This window comes from Rutilus rutilus (assembly GCF_951802725.1).
Source record: "Rutilus rutilus genome assembly, chromosome: 19".
In the NCBI taxonomy this organism is placed as follows: domain Eukaryota; kingdom Metazoa; phylum Chordata; class Actinopteri; order Cypriniformes; family Leuciscidae; genus Rutilus; species Rutilus rutilus.
The window spans coordinates 25,767,091-25,780,155 of record NC_140232.1 but is presented as its reverse complement, the minus strand read 5'-3'; the positions used below and the strand labels follow the sequence as shown (position 1 = coordinate 25,780,155).

The following is a 13,065-nucleotide window of genomic DNA, read 5'->3' as shown; positions in this document are numbered from 1 at the left end:
GGATAAAAACAATCTCAGTTCTTTTCTTTATTTCCTCTGTACAAAAGATCTCATCAGAACATCAGAGTAAAATGAGCTCTTTGGCTCTTGCCATCGGCCTTGAGAAACTTTTCTAGTAGATATTTTTCATGGTCAATTGTGTCTTTTTCATGGCTTGGTGCAGTTGGTTCTACTTAGGATTGTCTTTTGAAAATGATTTCCCCAACAATAGATCAACTATGACCACATTTCAGCATCTACATGGTGAAGAGTGCATTCCTCATTAAAGTGGGTAATTATAAGCAGAATGGCCTCATTGTTGCACTGGTCTAAACGACAGCTGACTGATGCGTTCTTCTTGCTTGCCGTTGTAAGCGGAAACACATGTGAGCGTGTACCATTGTTAATAAGCTGTGCAGCGCTATACCCCAGTGGCCAGATGTTGTGGGCTGATGTCAAACAAACACTCCCACTCCATCTATCGCGAGCGACGCCTGTTATAGAAAGCTGCGGCCAAAGCACCGAAGCTCCTTTACGTTTGACGAATGGCTGGGAGTTTTGCACAAGGATCTCAACTGGAAAACGTGCGGTTTGCACTCTTTCGTAATATTCGAGAACTGCAGCCCATTTGCGTGTAATTAAGACGTGTTTGTTTTATTTCTAATTTGCAAGTTTGTGAGCCTTTGTTTTGAAAATCTTAATTGCAGTGGAATTAAAATGACATAACACTTTCAAGTTGCATGTCACGGCTCATTTCGGGCTATTGTTTATTGCGAGGTATCGTCTCCAGATTCAGTCCGAAGATCATTTTCCAGTTAAACATAATTCCATGCTACAATCCAAGCTTTCAAATTCAATCTAATTGTCCTAAACACATATGACTCCCCAAACTCTACACAAATGTCACATATAACGCATGATTACTCCCAGAACTTTGATTTTTAATTGAATCAGTCTTGCATGCCAGTCTCACCAGCAAAAAAGACCTCTCCGCCTCTCTGAAGCCGATAACGTAGCGTCCCAACCTGTACTGACGATGGAGATGGATGTGGATGTGGGGTATGTCCTTCCCCTCATCCCCTCATGTTTCCAATCAAAGGTTCCTGTTTGTGGTGAAAAACTGTTTCTCTCTAAGCTTTTCATTTCCTGCGCTGGCCGATGGGGCCTGTCAGCGATGAGTTTGTGTGTTTTTACGTTTTTTTAATTGGAGGCTTTTGTTTCACACAGGTTTTTAATGTTATTTTCGTTCTTTCAACATGAAGAACATCATGCTTTGATGTATGTATCTCCAATCTTTTTTTTATTATATGTTTTTTTTATCTTTTTGATTGACAGCTAAGGGCTTGCCCCCATTTAGAATCAGATGCTTTGAGTGAATGTCTGTCAATCCAGCATCTGCATGGCCCTGCCCCTTCCCAGCAATCCCACTGCCCTGCCACCTCTCAGCACTCTTTGAATGGGAAAGAAGGCCGTTCGCCAGCACTCGGGCAGGAAATTTACACAGGTACGGCTTACTTTATCCTCTATATCTTCTAAGGGGGCCTCAAGATGATTTAAAATAATTTAAATTTAGACAAAAAAAAAAAAAAAGGTTGAGATCCACTGCTCTATAGGCACTTTCGCACTTTCTTTTGATAGCGGTGTGTGAAGTCATCAAAGAATCATGGATTATATTTGTAATTAGTGGTGCTTGATAAAACAAGCATCACTATTATTTTTGCTCATACCATGATTATTAAACTTGGGTGCAGGCTCTGTTTGTACTACGACCACAATGATAGCTCAAGTCAAGTGGCTTGTTACTATTTTTGCCTGCTGAAAATCTCATCGACTGCTCTTTTGGCCTATAAGCAACCACTTACAAACCACCCAGAACACCCTAGCAACCATCCAGCAACCGCATAACACACCCTATCATTGTGATTGTGAGTTTTAGACAGTCACCACTCATATTTTCTTCAGAATCTAGTTCTAGTTCCAAATATGTTTATATAATCCTAATACTAATATTTTTACAGTAATCTGAAATGTATTTAAATAATTATATGAATGATTTTCAAGATGATGTTGATTGTAATTTTATACTTGATCTTGGAGATTAACTGCTGCTTTCCAAACCTTGAGAGAAATGAATTGTATATCTTGGTCTATAGCATCCATTACTGCTTGTTTTTGTAGGAGCATTTGCTGTCTAATTTATGTATCCTGGGATGTTTTGTAGAGATGGGTAGAGGACTGTTCCCTCCACCCTAGAATGCACTAAAACCCAGATGTGTTTAAGTGTACGCTCACTTGCAGAACCATTTATGTGATCCAAAACCAATAAGCTACGATTTAACAGCTCAAATGGACATGACAGAATAAAGGGGATTGTAATGTTATGAAGACCATATGCTATGATAATATTGCAAACAGCTGCAATGCACGATCTGCGTTAGATGTCAATTTTCCCATGCTACTTTCAATGTTATGCAATTCACACTAAATCGGAGCTAGAGGAGAGGACACTTACCTTAAAATACCCAGCTATAACTCATGCCTCTTTGATTTAGAGAGGGAGGTCAGAGGTGAAGGCTTTGCATGCTTTGTTTTGTGTTTGTTTTGCATTAGTTAAGCCACAGTAGTTATAGTCCTCCCTGTTAGTCATTTTTCTTGTTCCTTGGCTTGTTCTTGTCAAAATGCTGAACATACTGTGGTGCAATAGTTAGCAGAGGAGATTTCATAAAAAGGCCTGGAATGCCTGGAACCCTAAAGGGATGAAAATTCTGTTAATATTTACAAACATTTGTCAACATGTCATGACATTTTCAGGGTTCTCAAGTTTTATCAAAAGCTTGGAGTGAGATCAGATGAGATCAGTTAGGGGAGGAGCCCTAATGGAGCCCCGCCCCCGCCCCCCAATTTTACCCAATTGGTAAATCTGATAAATGACAGAGCAATTCATCACATCAAATATACTCTTTAATGTTATATTTCAAAATTACAAATATACAAAAATTACGAAAATATAACAAATTGCTCCAAACAGTTTGGAAAAACAAATCTTTTTGCATTTTGAATGTGTCTAGTCGAGATCAAAATACAAATGCAATACAAATGCAATGGCAATGAATCAATGTAACGTTATGTTTTGACAGGATATAAAATATTCAGGGTTCATACACATTTTAACCAATACTTTTCCATGACTTTTCCATGACTTTTCGGCACATTTCCATGACTATGTATTCCTGAAAATGTCAGTCGACATTAGAGCTGACACAGAAGCCGCATCAAACTGGCATTAGCCTACTATATTTACACTTCATTTACAATTGCATAAATAAAGCTATTCAATATTTAAATTAAATGATTTATAATTTTAACGTTTTAATTAAAAGATACTTTAAATATGAAACTAAAACCACCAGTAGGTGGCGGCAAGTCACTGTCTTAATAAGCGAGTTGTTGGAGTAATTTCAACCAATTCGTTCAAACAGCTGATTCATTCAGAAAAACAAGTGATTGTTCATTGAATCGTTAAAATGAATCGTTCAAAACGCGGATTTCATTAAATAAAATAAAAAAATCACTGCTGTCTGTTGGACTACGGCTTCATTATGAAATTCTCGTCGGCGATATAAAGTGAAAATTGACAATATTGTGTCCAAAAAGTAACTCACAATGTTAACTTTATTGTTAATTTAACTGTTGTATAAAATAAATAGCACATTTGCAATTATATGCAAAGGAAAACGCCATTCTTGCTCATGTGATATTCTAATATGACAACATAATATGATATAAATATAAGACAAAAACTCATTTGGGCACATCTATAACTGCACTGACACATCACGCAGTGAATAGATGCCTAAAAGGACTTTGATATTACCCAGAGCACTCTGCTTTAATACATGTAGCCTTAATGTAACTAGAAAGACTATTAATACAGTATAATATATAATTTAAAATAAAATGAAGAAATACATCTTCATTCCTTCCCATCCACACTAACATTTCCCTTAGTTTCAGATAACGTAAGCTAGCCAAACTGAGCCAAAGCTTCTGGCCTGGTTGCAAAGTAGTTGTAGAGTTTTTGACTGCATCAATAATAATGTACAGTATACGATGGGCTATATATTAAATGTTCTAGCCTAAAAATGTTAGACGAGCTTTCTTCCAACTTACCTTCTCCATCACAACGTGTGTTCGTGCGATGTTGTTGGTTACCTAGTAACGAACGTACAGTGGCCGAGAATGTTCCGTCAACTTCCGTGTGTTCGCGCATCTATGTTGCCTAGTAACGAACGCAATCTGACCGAGATACGTGCTGGCGGCAGGAAACTTCACTTTGTGTGCCTGCGCCTCGTATACAATGTTAGCTTGCAGGACAACTTGGTTGGCATTGCCTTTTCAGCGTGAGAAATACACGGTGTGGCGTGTGAGCGTGTGTACCTGCGAACCCTGCTTGCCACAGTGTCGTTCCCTGAATGTCATACCTCGAGGCCACGACTTCACATCGTGTGGCTGAACATGAACTGAACTGAACATGTCCCCTCCCGGTCATTGTACATGTGACAAAAAAAATGTGTGAACTATTCCTTTAAGAGCAGCGATTCAGTCAAGAGGAATGTAGAACAGACCCTAAATGTATGTGTGAGGGTAATTTGAAGGACAATTGCAGAACTCCCCATCTCTCAAGCATCCTTGTACAAAACACACTTTGCACTGCAACAGCTTAAATCACCCCAAACGTGTGCCAGGGGAAAATAGACGTCCTGGCTTACACCGTCTCTCATTCGCTCAGTTCAAAGGAGATAAGTTGTTGCTTCAATGTGCAAATGTCTTTAGCCTGAAGGACCTGTTATGTTACTGTGGCTGTTTGTTCTTGTTTAGAGCAGAAGTTGTGGTTGGGTCTGGCCAAGATGCCTGCATTTAATGTTCCTGATGTTTCTGCCTCTCCCTATGCTTTGTTCCGGGGCCAGTAGAAAAAGCAAAGCAAAGCAGAGAGCGGGTACCTCTGTCATTTTGTAATTTGCACGTATAAAGGGCGATCTAGTCCTGTGCCTTTGTGTAGGTTTGCATCTGGCTGTTACAAACAATTTTGTGCAATCTCTGTGGCATACAGTATGCTTTGCATGACTTAATTATTGTGATAAAATAATATACATTTTATATCATACTATATATTTGATGTATTTTTGTGTTTCATTATATATGTATATTTTTTACTACAAATTATATCACACGAATACATATATATTGATATATTGAATATAATATATTCTAGAGATTCCCGATTACTCTCAGCCATTAGAATCTGATTCTGCCTCCTGGTGGACTCCCCCTCCCATCTCTCCAGCAGATAACAACTAAAGCAATCATGGCCATTACTTGTTGAATGCTTCCCAGTCTGGTAGCAGATGTTAGGGCTAAAGGGGAAAGCATTTAAGGACTTTGATTGATGATTTCGGGTAATGAATCAAGTTTGTAACCAGTTCAGAAAACTGTCAGATAGGCCCCGCTTCCACTGTAAAGCAGTTGGAGAGGAACACAAAGAGAAGGGGTGCTAGGACGAGCCGCTGAGGACTGTCAGTGCACAGAGGGCTTCTGGGAAAACAATTACTGGGCAAATCCAGAGGAACACATTAACAGCCGGAGCAACCGGGAAAAGTGTCCGCCTGTCAGTCTCTCAGGCTGCACAAGAAGCCCGGGGACGGAAGAAGCCCCTTTACAGAACGAGCAACTATCATTTTCATCTGGCTTGGTTTGCATACAGTAGTATAATCTATGGTGGGATGACATTTGGACCAGTTGGATATCTGATCTATGTCTGTTATTTCCATTATAAACTGTGGATGGAGTTGATGTATCTTCTGGTTTTTTTTTTTGCTTCAAGGTTCTGTGTCCTTGGCTGAAGATCCAGCCCAACTGTTCCATTCATTTCAATGCAAGTAGCTTATAGTAGATCTGTCTCTACTTATTATTTCTGCCGTTCCATTAAAATTTATCCGATCTGTCAAAGATATGTTCAAAATAGCAATAGTCAATCAAATCCATTCCGCACGGCAACATAAATTATGTATCGTAAATTGCTAACAGCACAGAACATTTAAATTCATCCAAAGGGCCTTGGTGAGTTTTGTGTTGTCATAACAAGCGCTTGTTGCCATTAAGGGCTGTTTTGTGGAGATTTAATTTGGTCAATGTGCCGTTCTTGAGGGCTCCTTGAGGTTTATCAGGCATGTTTTGCACATTAGTTTTGTTTGTCTTCCAGGCCTGTACGCCGGCTCCAGCACGACACACAATGGAGCCCCACTTGAGTTGCTCTCTTCTGGACCTGACCTGCCCCCCAGGCAGCCCCGCCTGGACCGCGACATTGGCAGCCCCCACCATCTCTCCCCGCTGTCTGGCCTCGAGAACACCCGGGAAGGGTGAGTACCTATCCCACCGAGCATCATGTTTACTCCCAATTGCTCTGACATACACGTAGGTTGGATGAGATCAATAAAGATGATGTCAGATTGGATAAAGGTTGTCATCACAGTTACAGATATCACTGTAGTTATTGTTAAAGTGGCTCTGTTCCAGTTAGTTAAGCAGTGACAAAAAGGCTGTTCTGAACTCTTTTGACCAAATTCTAAGTCAGCATTGCGTGGATCATTTTAGGAAAAGGCAATCCCACAATGCATTGCAATATGCTCTGTGAGCAATCCATCCAAGATGTCTGACAAGTGAGAAAAAAATGTTGATTATACTTAAATATAATAAAGAATTACTGTATAATGATTCACTCAGTAATCACTTGTTTCATTCCTGAATGAATCAGTGTTTTTGAATGAATCATTTGAGGGTATGATTCGTTGACTTACTCAGAAAGACAGTTACTTATTTCATTTCTAAGAATGAATCATCAGCTGAATTCAGAATAATATAGCATACTCCTCTGACTGTCTTTGCCATAAAAAGATATAGTACAGATACTAAGTAGTGTGCTATTATGCTGAATCCAGCCTCTGATTTTGGTTGAGTGTATGATTCATTGATTCACTTTTAAAGACAGTTACTTGTTTTGATCTGGAATGAATCAGTGGTTTTAAACAAATCATTGAGTAAATGATTAGTTGACTCACTCATAAAGATTGTCACTTGTCTAATTACTGAATGAATCAGTGTTTTGAATGAATCATTTGAGTTTAATAATTGAATCACTCAAAAAGACAGGGTCACTTGTTTCTGTCTGGAATGAATCAGTGGCCGAATTCAGAATAGAATACTAGCTTACTATTACTATACTATTTTCTGGTCGAAAAAAAAGATTGATGGTGTTTTTGAATAAATCTGTTTAGTTGATTCATTGACTGTTGTTTACAAACTCACTCAAAAGACTCATTTGTCGCCACTGGTGTTAACCTGCAGAAAGAGTCTCTGAAAAATCTTCACCAATAATACATAGTAGTTTGTCTGAAAACTACAAAAAATCTTATTTTTTGTCATCTTATTGCTTTGGAATAGCCAGTCACATCCGGGGTCTTGTGAATATTGCAATGCAGTTAGGTTTTTCTCATAACAGGAGATTTTCTTTGGTAATCTGTGCCGTTTAATGTTTTTTTTACTGTGTGTAAGAACCATATTGATTTAGGGGCCTGGATTTATTTACTATCCAAAGCACCACCGGCAGATTTTTCCCTTGTCCATACGGAACGTTTGTTTTCATTGTAACACTCTCCCAAAGCACACACCCTACGACGAATTTAATGCTCGTCCCTTGCTCTGACTTCAGTGTGTATTTATCCAGCAAATCCAGGTTGAACCAATGTCACCTTAACACAACATAAACCAGTTTGGAGGTGTCAGTGTTGTGTAAGTAAGTAAAGCAGGACCGTGTTCCCAAAAAAGATTTCCAAACACACCTCTGTTTCTCTCTGTCCTCAAGCTGTGATTAGTTTTCTGGAAAGCTCAGAGAAGGAATACAATGAAGTCTAATATGTCCCCAACAGGACTGAGGCATGTTTCCCATTAAAAAACCCTGATTTCCCCCTGGACCAGCAAAGTAGAACTGCAAATCCAATGTGTCATCAAGACGCACTGTGTGTATAGTGACAAACAGAAATGCTGGAAATGAGAGAGAGAAAAGGAGAGAAAATACATCTGTTCTTTTTAAGCACCAGATTTAAATTAGATTTTTCTGTTCTTTATCATAGTTAAATGAAAGCAAAAGTGCAGTGTTAAAGGGATAGTTCACCCAAAAATGAAAATTCTGTCAGTAATTACTCACGTTACTCATGTTGTTCCAACCCTGTAAGACTTTCGTTCATCTTCGGAACACAAATTAAAATATTTTTGATGAAATCTGAGAGCTGGCTCACTCCTTCATAGGCTTCTATGTAATTTCATCTGCCGGCCCAGAAAAGTTAGTAAAGACATCATTAAAATAGTCCAAGTGACTAAAGTGGTTCGATCTTCAATTAATCAAGCAATGAGAATACTTTTTGTGCGAAAAAAAAAAAAAATTAGACTTTATTCAACTATTCATTTTCTTCTGTGTGGGCCTGAGTGAGTTCACGTAGTGTAACAGCGCAGCGCTTCTGGGTTGTATGTCAGAATGTAGACTCACTATTGGCCGACGCTGGTCATGTGTGTGATGTGTGTGATGCTGGCCAATAGTGAGTCTACGTTCTGACGTACAACCCAGAAGCACTGCGCTGTTACACTACGTTAACTCACTCAGGCCCACACAGAAGAAAATGAATCTGTTTAGTATAATATATTATGTATATGAATAATATTATGAATAATATATTATGAATAATTTGTGTTCCGAAGATGAACGAAAGTCTTACGGGGTTGAGTAATTACTGACAGAATTTTCATTTTTTGGTGAACTAACCCTTTAAGTAAATTAACTAATTTCACCCACAAATCCAAGAATAGAAACTTATTCAAGAACTTGTAAACAGCATGACTCTATTGAAACGACAATGAGCTGTTTTCCTTCTGTTCTTTTTCTCTTCCTGTTTGCTCAACTGGTAGAGCATTGCGCTAGCAACGCCAAGGTTGTGTGTTCGATACCCAGGCAAAACAAAAAATGTATACTTTAATTCAATTTTCTGGCAAAAAAAGATTTACACACTTTAACAGTTCATTCAAAGTGACGTTTTTGTTAGTATAAGCCCATTGGATACATCAATTTCTAGCAAAAATACTCGAGCGCCCATGAAATGTGCCCAGGCAGCATTGAGTTGTCATGTTGTCCCTCTGGAAGGTGATCTGTTTTTCCAGGTCGCAGAAAGAACCAAAAAAAAAAGCTCAAGAAAATTAGCGAGCCGTTTTAAAGCTCCACAAACAATTACTGCTACTTGGAGAGGAATGAGAGCTGAACGAAACCGGCTCAGGGGATACTCATGTAACACTATACGCTATTGCACTGAAGATCACGATGACATATTCAAGGCTCTGCCTTTCACTGACGCTGAAGGTCAAAGTCTGTGAAAACGTAAGATTATACACAAAGCATGAGATGAAGGTGGACGTGAACTTTTTTGGGAAGTAATGAGTATATGTGGAACTTGAAACATAAAAGTATTTTATCCACCTAGTAAGTCAAGTGTCAGCTGTAATAAAAGAGCTTCCTCATGCAGTCGCGCTGACAACGTAGCATTAAGAAAATGGCCGTCGTCTTGTTTGCGGAAGTCATTAGAGTTGGGGTTCCTGATCAAAAATGTGTACGCACATATAGCACACGCTTTATGCCGTCCATCCAACGCAGCATCTTTGCCAGGACCTACAACTAACCAGGTATGAAACGTCTACTTACATTTGAAGATGGAGCATTTTGATTTACGTTTAAAGCCTAGAGTATACACTCGGCTTCCAAAGTCAACAGCAGCTGCCGCTCTTGTTTTTCCCAAATGGTTTAGCAGGACGTTAAACATTTTGACAAAATTATCTAACTTGCTTGACTCCACTGCTGCAGCCTCTGACCTCATTGCTAAATGTGTTTACCCTGGCTGAAATGGCCCATTTAGACTCCTTTTACTTCGCAAATACTAGTGTCATTTTCTGAAGCTAATATTAAAAAATATGCCAGTGAAAATACATCTAGCGGTCTCCGTTGTGTGGAGTTTGAGATGCAGGGAGGCAGAAGTGTTCGTAGCTGTGGAACGTGTTCACCAGCCTGGAGGGCTTAATGGGTGGCATCGGCACCTCAACGTGTTTTGTAGGTGACAGTTTTACAGTAAAATTACAAATAGCTGATCCTGGTGTTCCTTAATGGTAATTAGAAACAGGTTTGTATTAATAAGAGGATATAAAAAGAAATCCATATTTTTTTATGGGAGTAAGCTTTGGGGTTGGTAAGATTTTTTTATGGTTTGAAAAGAAGTCTTTTATGCTGACCAAAAATGTATTTCTGTCAAAAATACAGTAGCCTACATACTGTGAAATAGTATTACGATTTAAAAGAAATGTTTTCTATTTTAGAATATAATTTATTCCTGTGATGGCAAAGCTGAATTTTCAGCATCATTACTCCAGTTTTCAGAGTCACATGATCCTTCAGAAATCTGTTCTGTTCTGCTTAATTTTTTTTTTTTGGAAACCTTGATACACCATTCAAAAGTTTAGAGCAAGTAGATAAAATAAAAAAAAAGAAGAAATTAACTATTTTATTCAGCAAGGACACATTAAATTGATCAAAGTGACAGTAAAGACATTTATATGACAGTATAATAAATAAATAATAAATTTGTCTTTTGAACTTTCTATTCAAAGAATCCTGATTTTAATTGTAATTTTTAATTGTAATTTTACTTGTTAAAATATCAAGCAGCAAAAACTTTTTTAACATAAGATCCATTACTAATAATTCAGCACCAAATCACAATAATAAATTATATTTTAAAATTGTAAAGTGTATTTTTTAACTGTATTTTTGATCAAATAAATATTAATCAGTAGTATATACATATATGTCTCATAAAATATAGTCATAAAAACTCTAATTCCTTGAAGTTGAGTCCATATCTGTAGTTTTCATTATCACCCCCTGATCTAAACAGTAGCTACACTGACACATTGTATCTTAAGCTAATTTCCCCGCCCCACTGCATATTGAGCGTTTGAGTTTAGCTTTTGAGTGTTTAGAAACGAGCTAGAGGCTCGGATCAGTAAGGGCCTGATCTCTCACGAGTGGCTTTAGTTTGCTAACCAGAACCAGAAAGGTTCCCACCGACCCGTGCCAAGCCAGCGGCCAGTTCGTTCTTCAATCAGAAGAGCTTACTGCGAGGCAACTGGGATATCCATGCTCGCTCGTACACGCCGTCTCCCAGCGGAGCACAACCTGACAGGTGAGACAAGACAAACTGGGAACAGAGCACTCATCTTTATGAATCTTCATTCAAAAGGGATGTGAGGGGAAAAAACTCCCATCTTGATCTATTTTGTCTCCAGCCGACTCCAGGAGGATTTGTGTCTGTTTGAGCATAAGGATTGCCTCACCTCTGAAACCAGCACCTCTGTTGCACGATTTGTAAGGTCTTTGACCCCTCTAACAGGGATTAAACTGGAACGTGACACTATGGGTTTGCAAATGAGTCAACGACAGAGCTTTTCATGAAACTCGCACCCTGTATTTAATAACAGTATTATTCCATCATCCAAAATGTAACTTTTCAGTGTGTGTAGGCAGTGTAAATTTAACTTCAAACCCCCAATGCATGGTTTGTTCACTTCAATCTGTGATTTTTATGTGTGCGTGTGGTCAAAGTTGCTGTGTCCCATTGGACCGCTTTTCTTAGATCCTTTTGGTGGTTACTTTTGGAGCCAGACGTAAAGTAACTGTGTTCTTTAACATGGAGCACGTCCAGTGAATCATATTCAGAAGAGTCACGTTCACTCAGTGGTGTCTACTCTGCTGTGCTGAGTAAGGACTTACTCATGTCAGTTGAGTGAAGCTCTGGGATATTCACATAAGTTCCCATAGAGTCACATTCACTGAATCACAGTCAGCATTAAACACTTTGCTGTTATTACTCAATCTTCTACTTTGAAGAATTACCATTTGTAAACACTTTGTTCACAAGCAAACTATTAAGGGTTTGGTCATTATTCTTTGAAGTCCCTGTGAAGTCGACTTTTTCTAGCTAGTGGAAACCAAAGTTTCCTACAGTATATCCCATAACTCTTAACTCAAAACACATAATGCCTAAAAATCTGTGCTAAATACAATTTAACATTACACAATTCCCCATCATGCATCTTGCTGATTCTGAGTGTTGTGAATGTGGTTATACTGTAATTTGTTTATTTATTAATTTTTAAAACCTCAATTGCATGGAAAGTGGCATGTTTGTGCTGAAAATTATAATTATTTAAAGGCCCACTAAAGTGCCTTGAAATGCGCAGCATTATTCAATGTGTTGACATAATTTCCACTGAAACAGGAAGACAGGGCGGGACATATCGAACAGCTCCTCCCCTTTTAAATAAAAGCCAATAGCGTTTCCTTTATATCACAGCTCGGCCAGAGCCGTTGATCTCGGTAAAGCCACAGTTTCCTCCTAATCTCTAACTGTTTCTCATCCTAATCTCCTCCATATCGCTTTAAAATATAGAATTCTGTGTAGAATTCAAATAGGTCCGATATGTTTTGTGGTCTGCACCGACTCGCGCATATGTTCCATTCCGTGCTATCATATCTCAGGACCGGAGCAGACTGTGTGCGCACTGTGGCGGTTCATGTGACACTAACACAAAACCTGACTTCATTCCCCCCAATGGAAAGCATATTTACACTGTCTGAATCGTTCCCTATCCCCTATATATTGCACTGTGTGCCATTCACCATGTAGAAAATAGTAAATGTGTGAACAAGTGACCGATTTTAGCCGCAGCTTCAGCATCTATTTATAATGTAGGGGGCACTTTAGATTCTAGAGAGCATTTGATTGGACAGAAAATCAGATGAGAAGCTGAAGTGCAGCGTGATGTCATCAAAATCATTGATCAATATTGGCAGAAGTGAGAGACTGTTAGTTTTGAATGCGATTTTGGCATTGTTTTGGAGCACACTAGCTTAACATATTCATACTAAAAGCAAAAAAA

At 38.6% G+C, this 13,065-nt stretch overlaps 1 protein-coding gene across 1 annotated transcript in view; it reads left to right on the top strand.

The window, feature by feature from the left end:
- The window catches only part of glis1b (GLIS family zinc finger 1b), a 76,657-nt gene that overhangs the window by 56,994 nt on the left and 6,598 nt on the right, over positions 1-13,065 (top strand). Inside the window, exons 7-8 of the mRNA XM_084389901.1 lie at positions 1,315-1,483; positions 6,239-6,395. Of these exons, the coding sequence (XP_084246027.1) occupies positions 1,315-1,483; positions 6,239-6,395 (326 nt within the window). The remainder of the gene's footprint in view (positions 1-1,314; positions 1,484-6,238; positions 6,396-13,065) is intronic.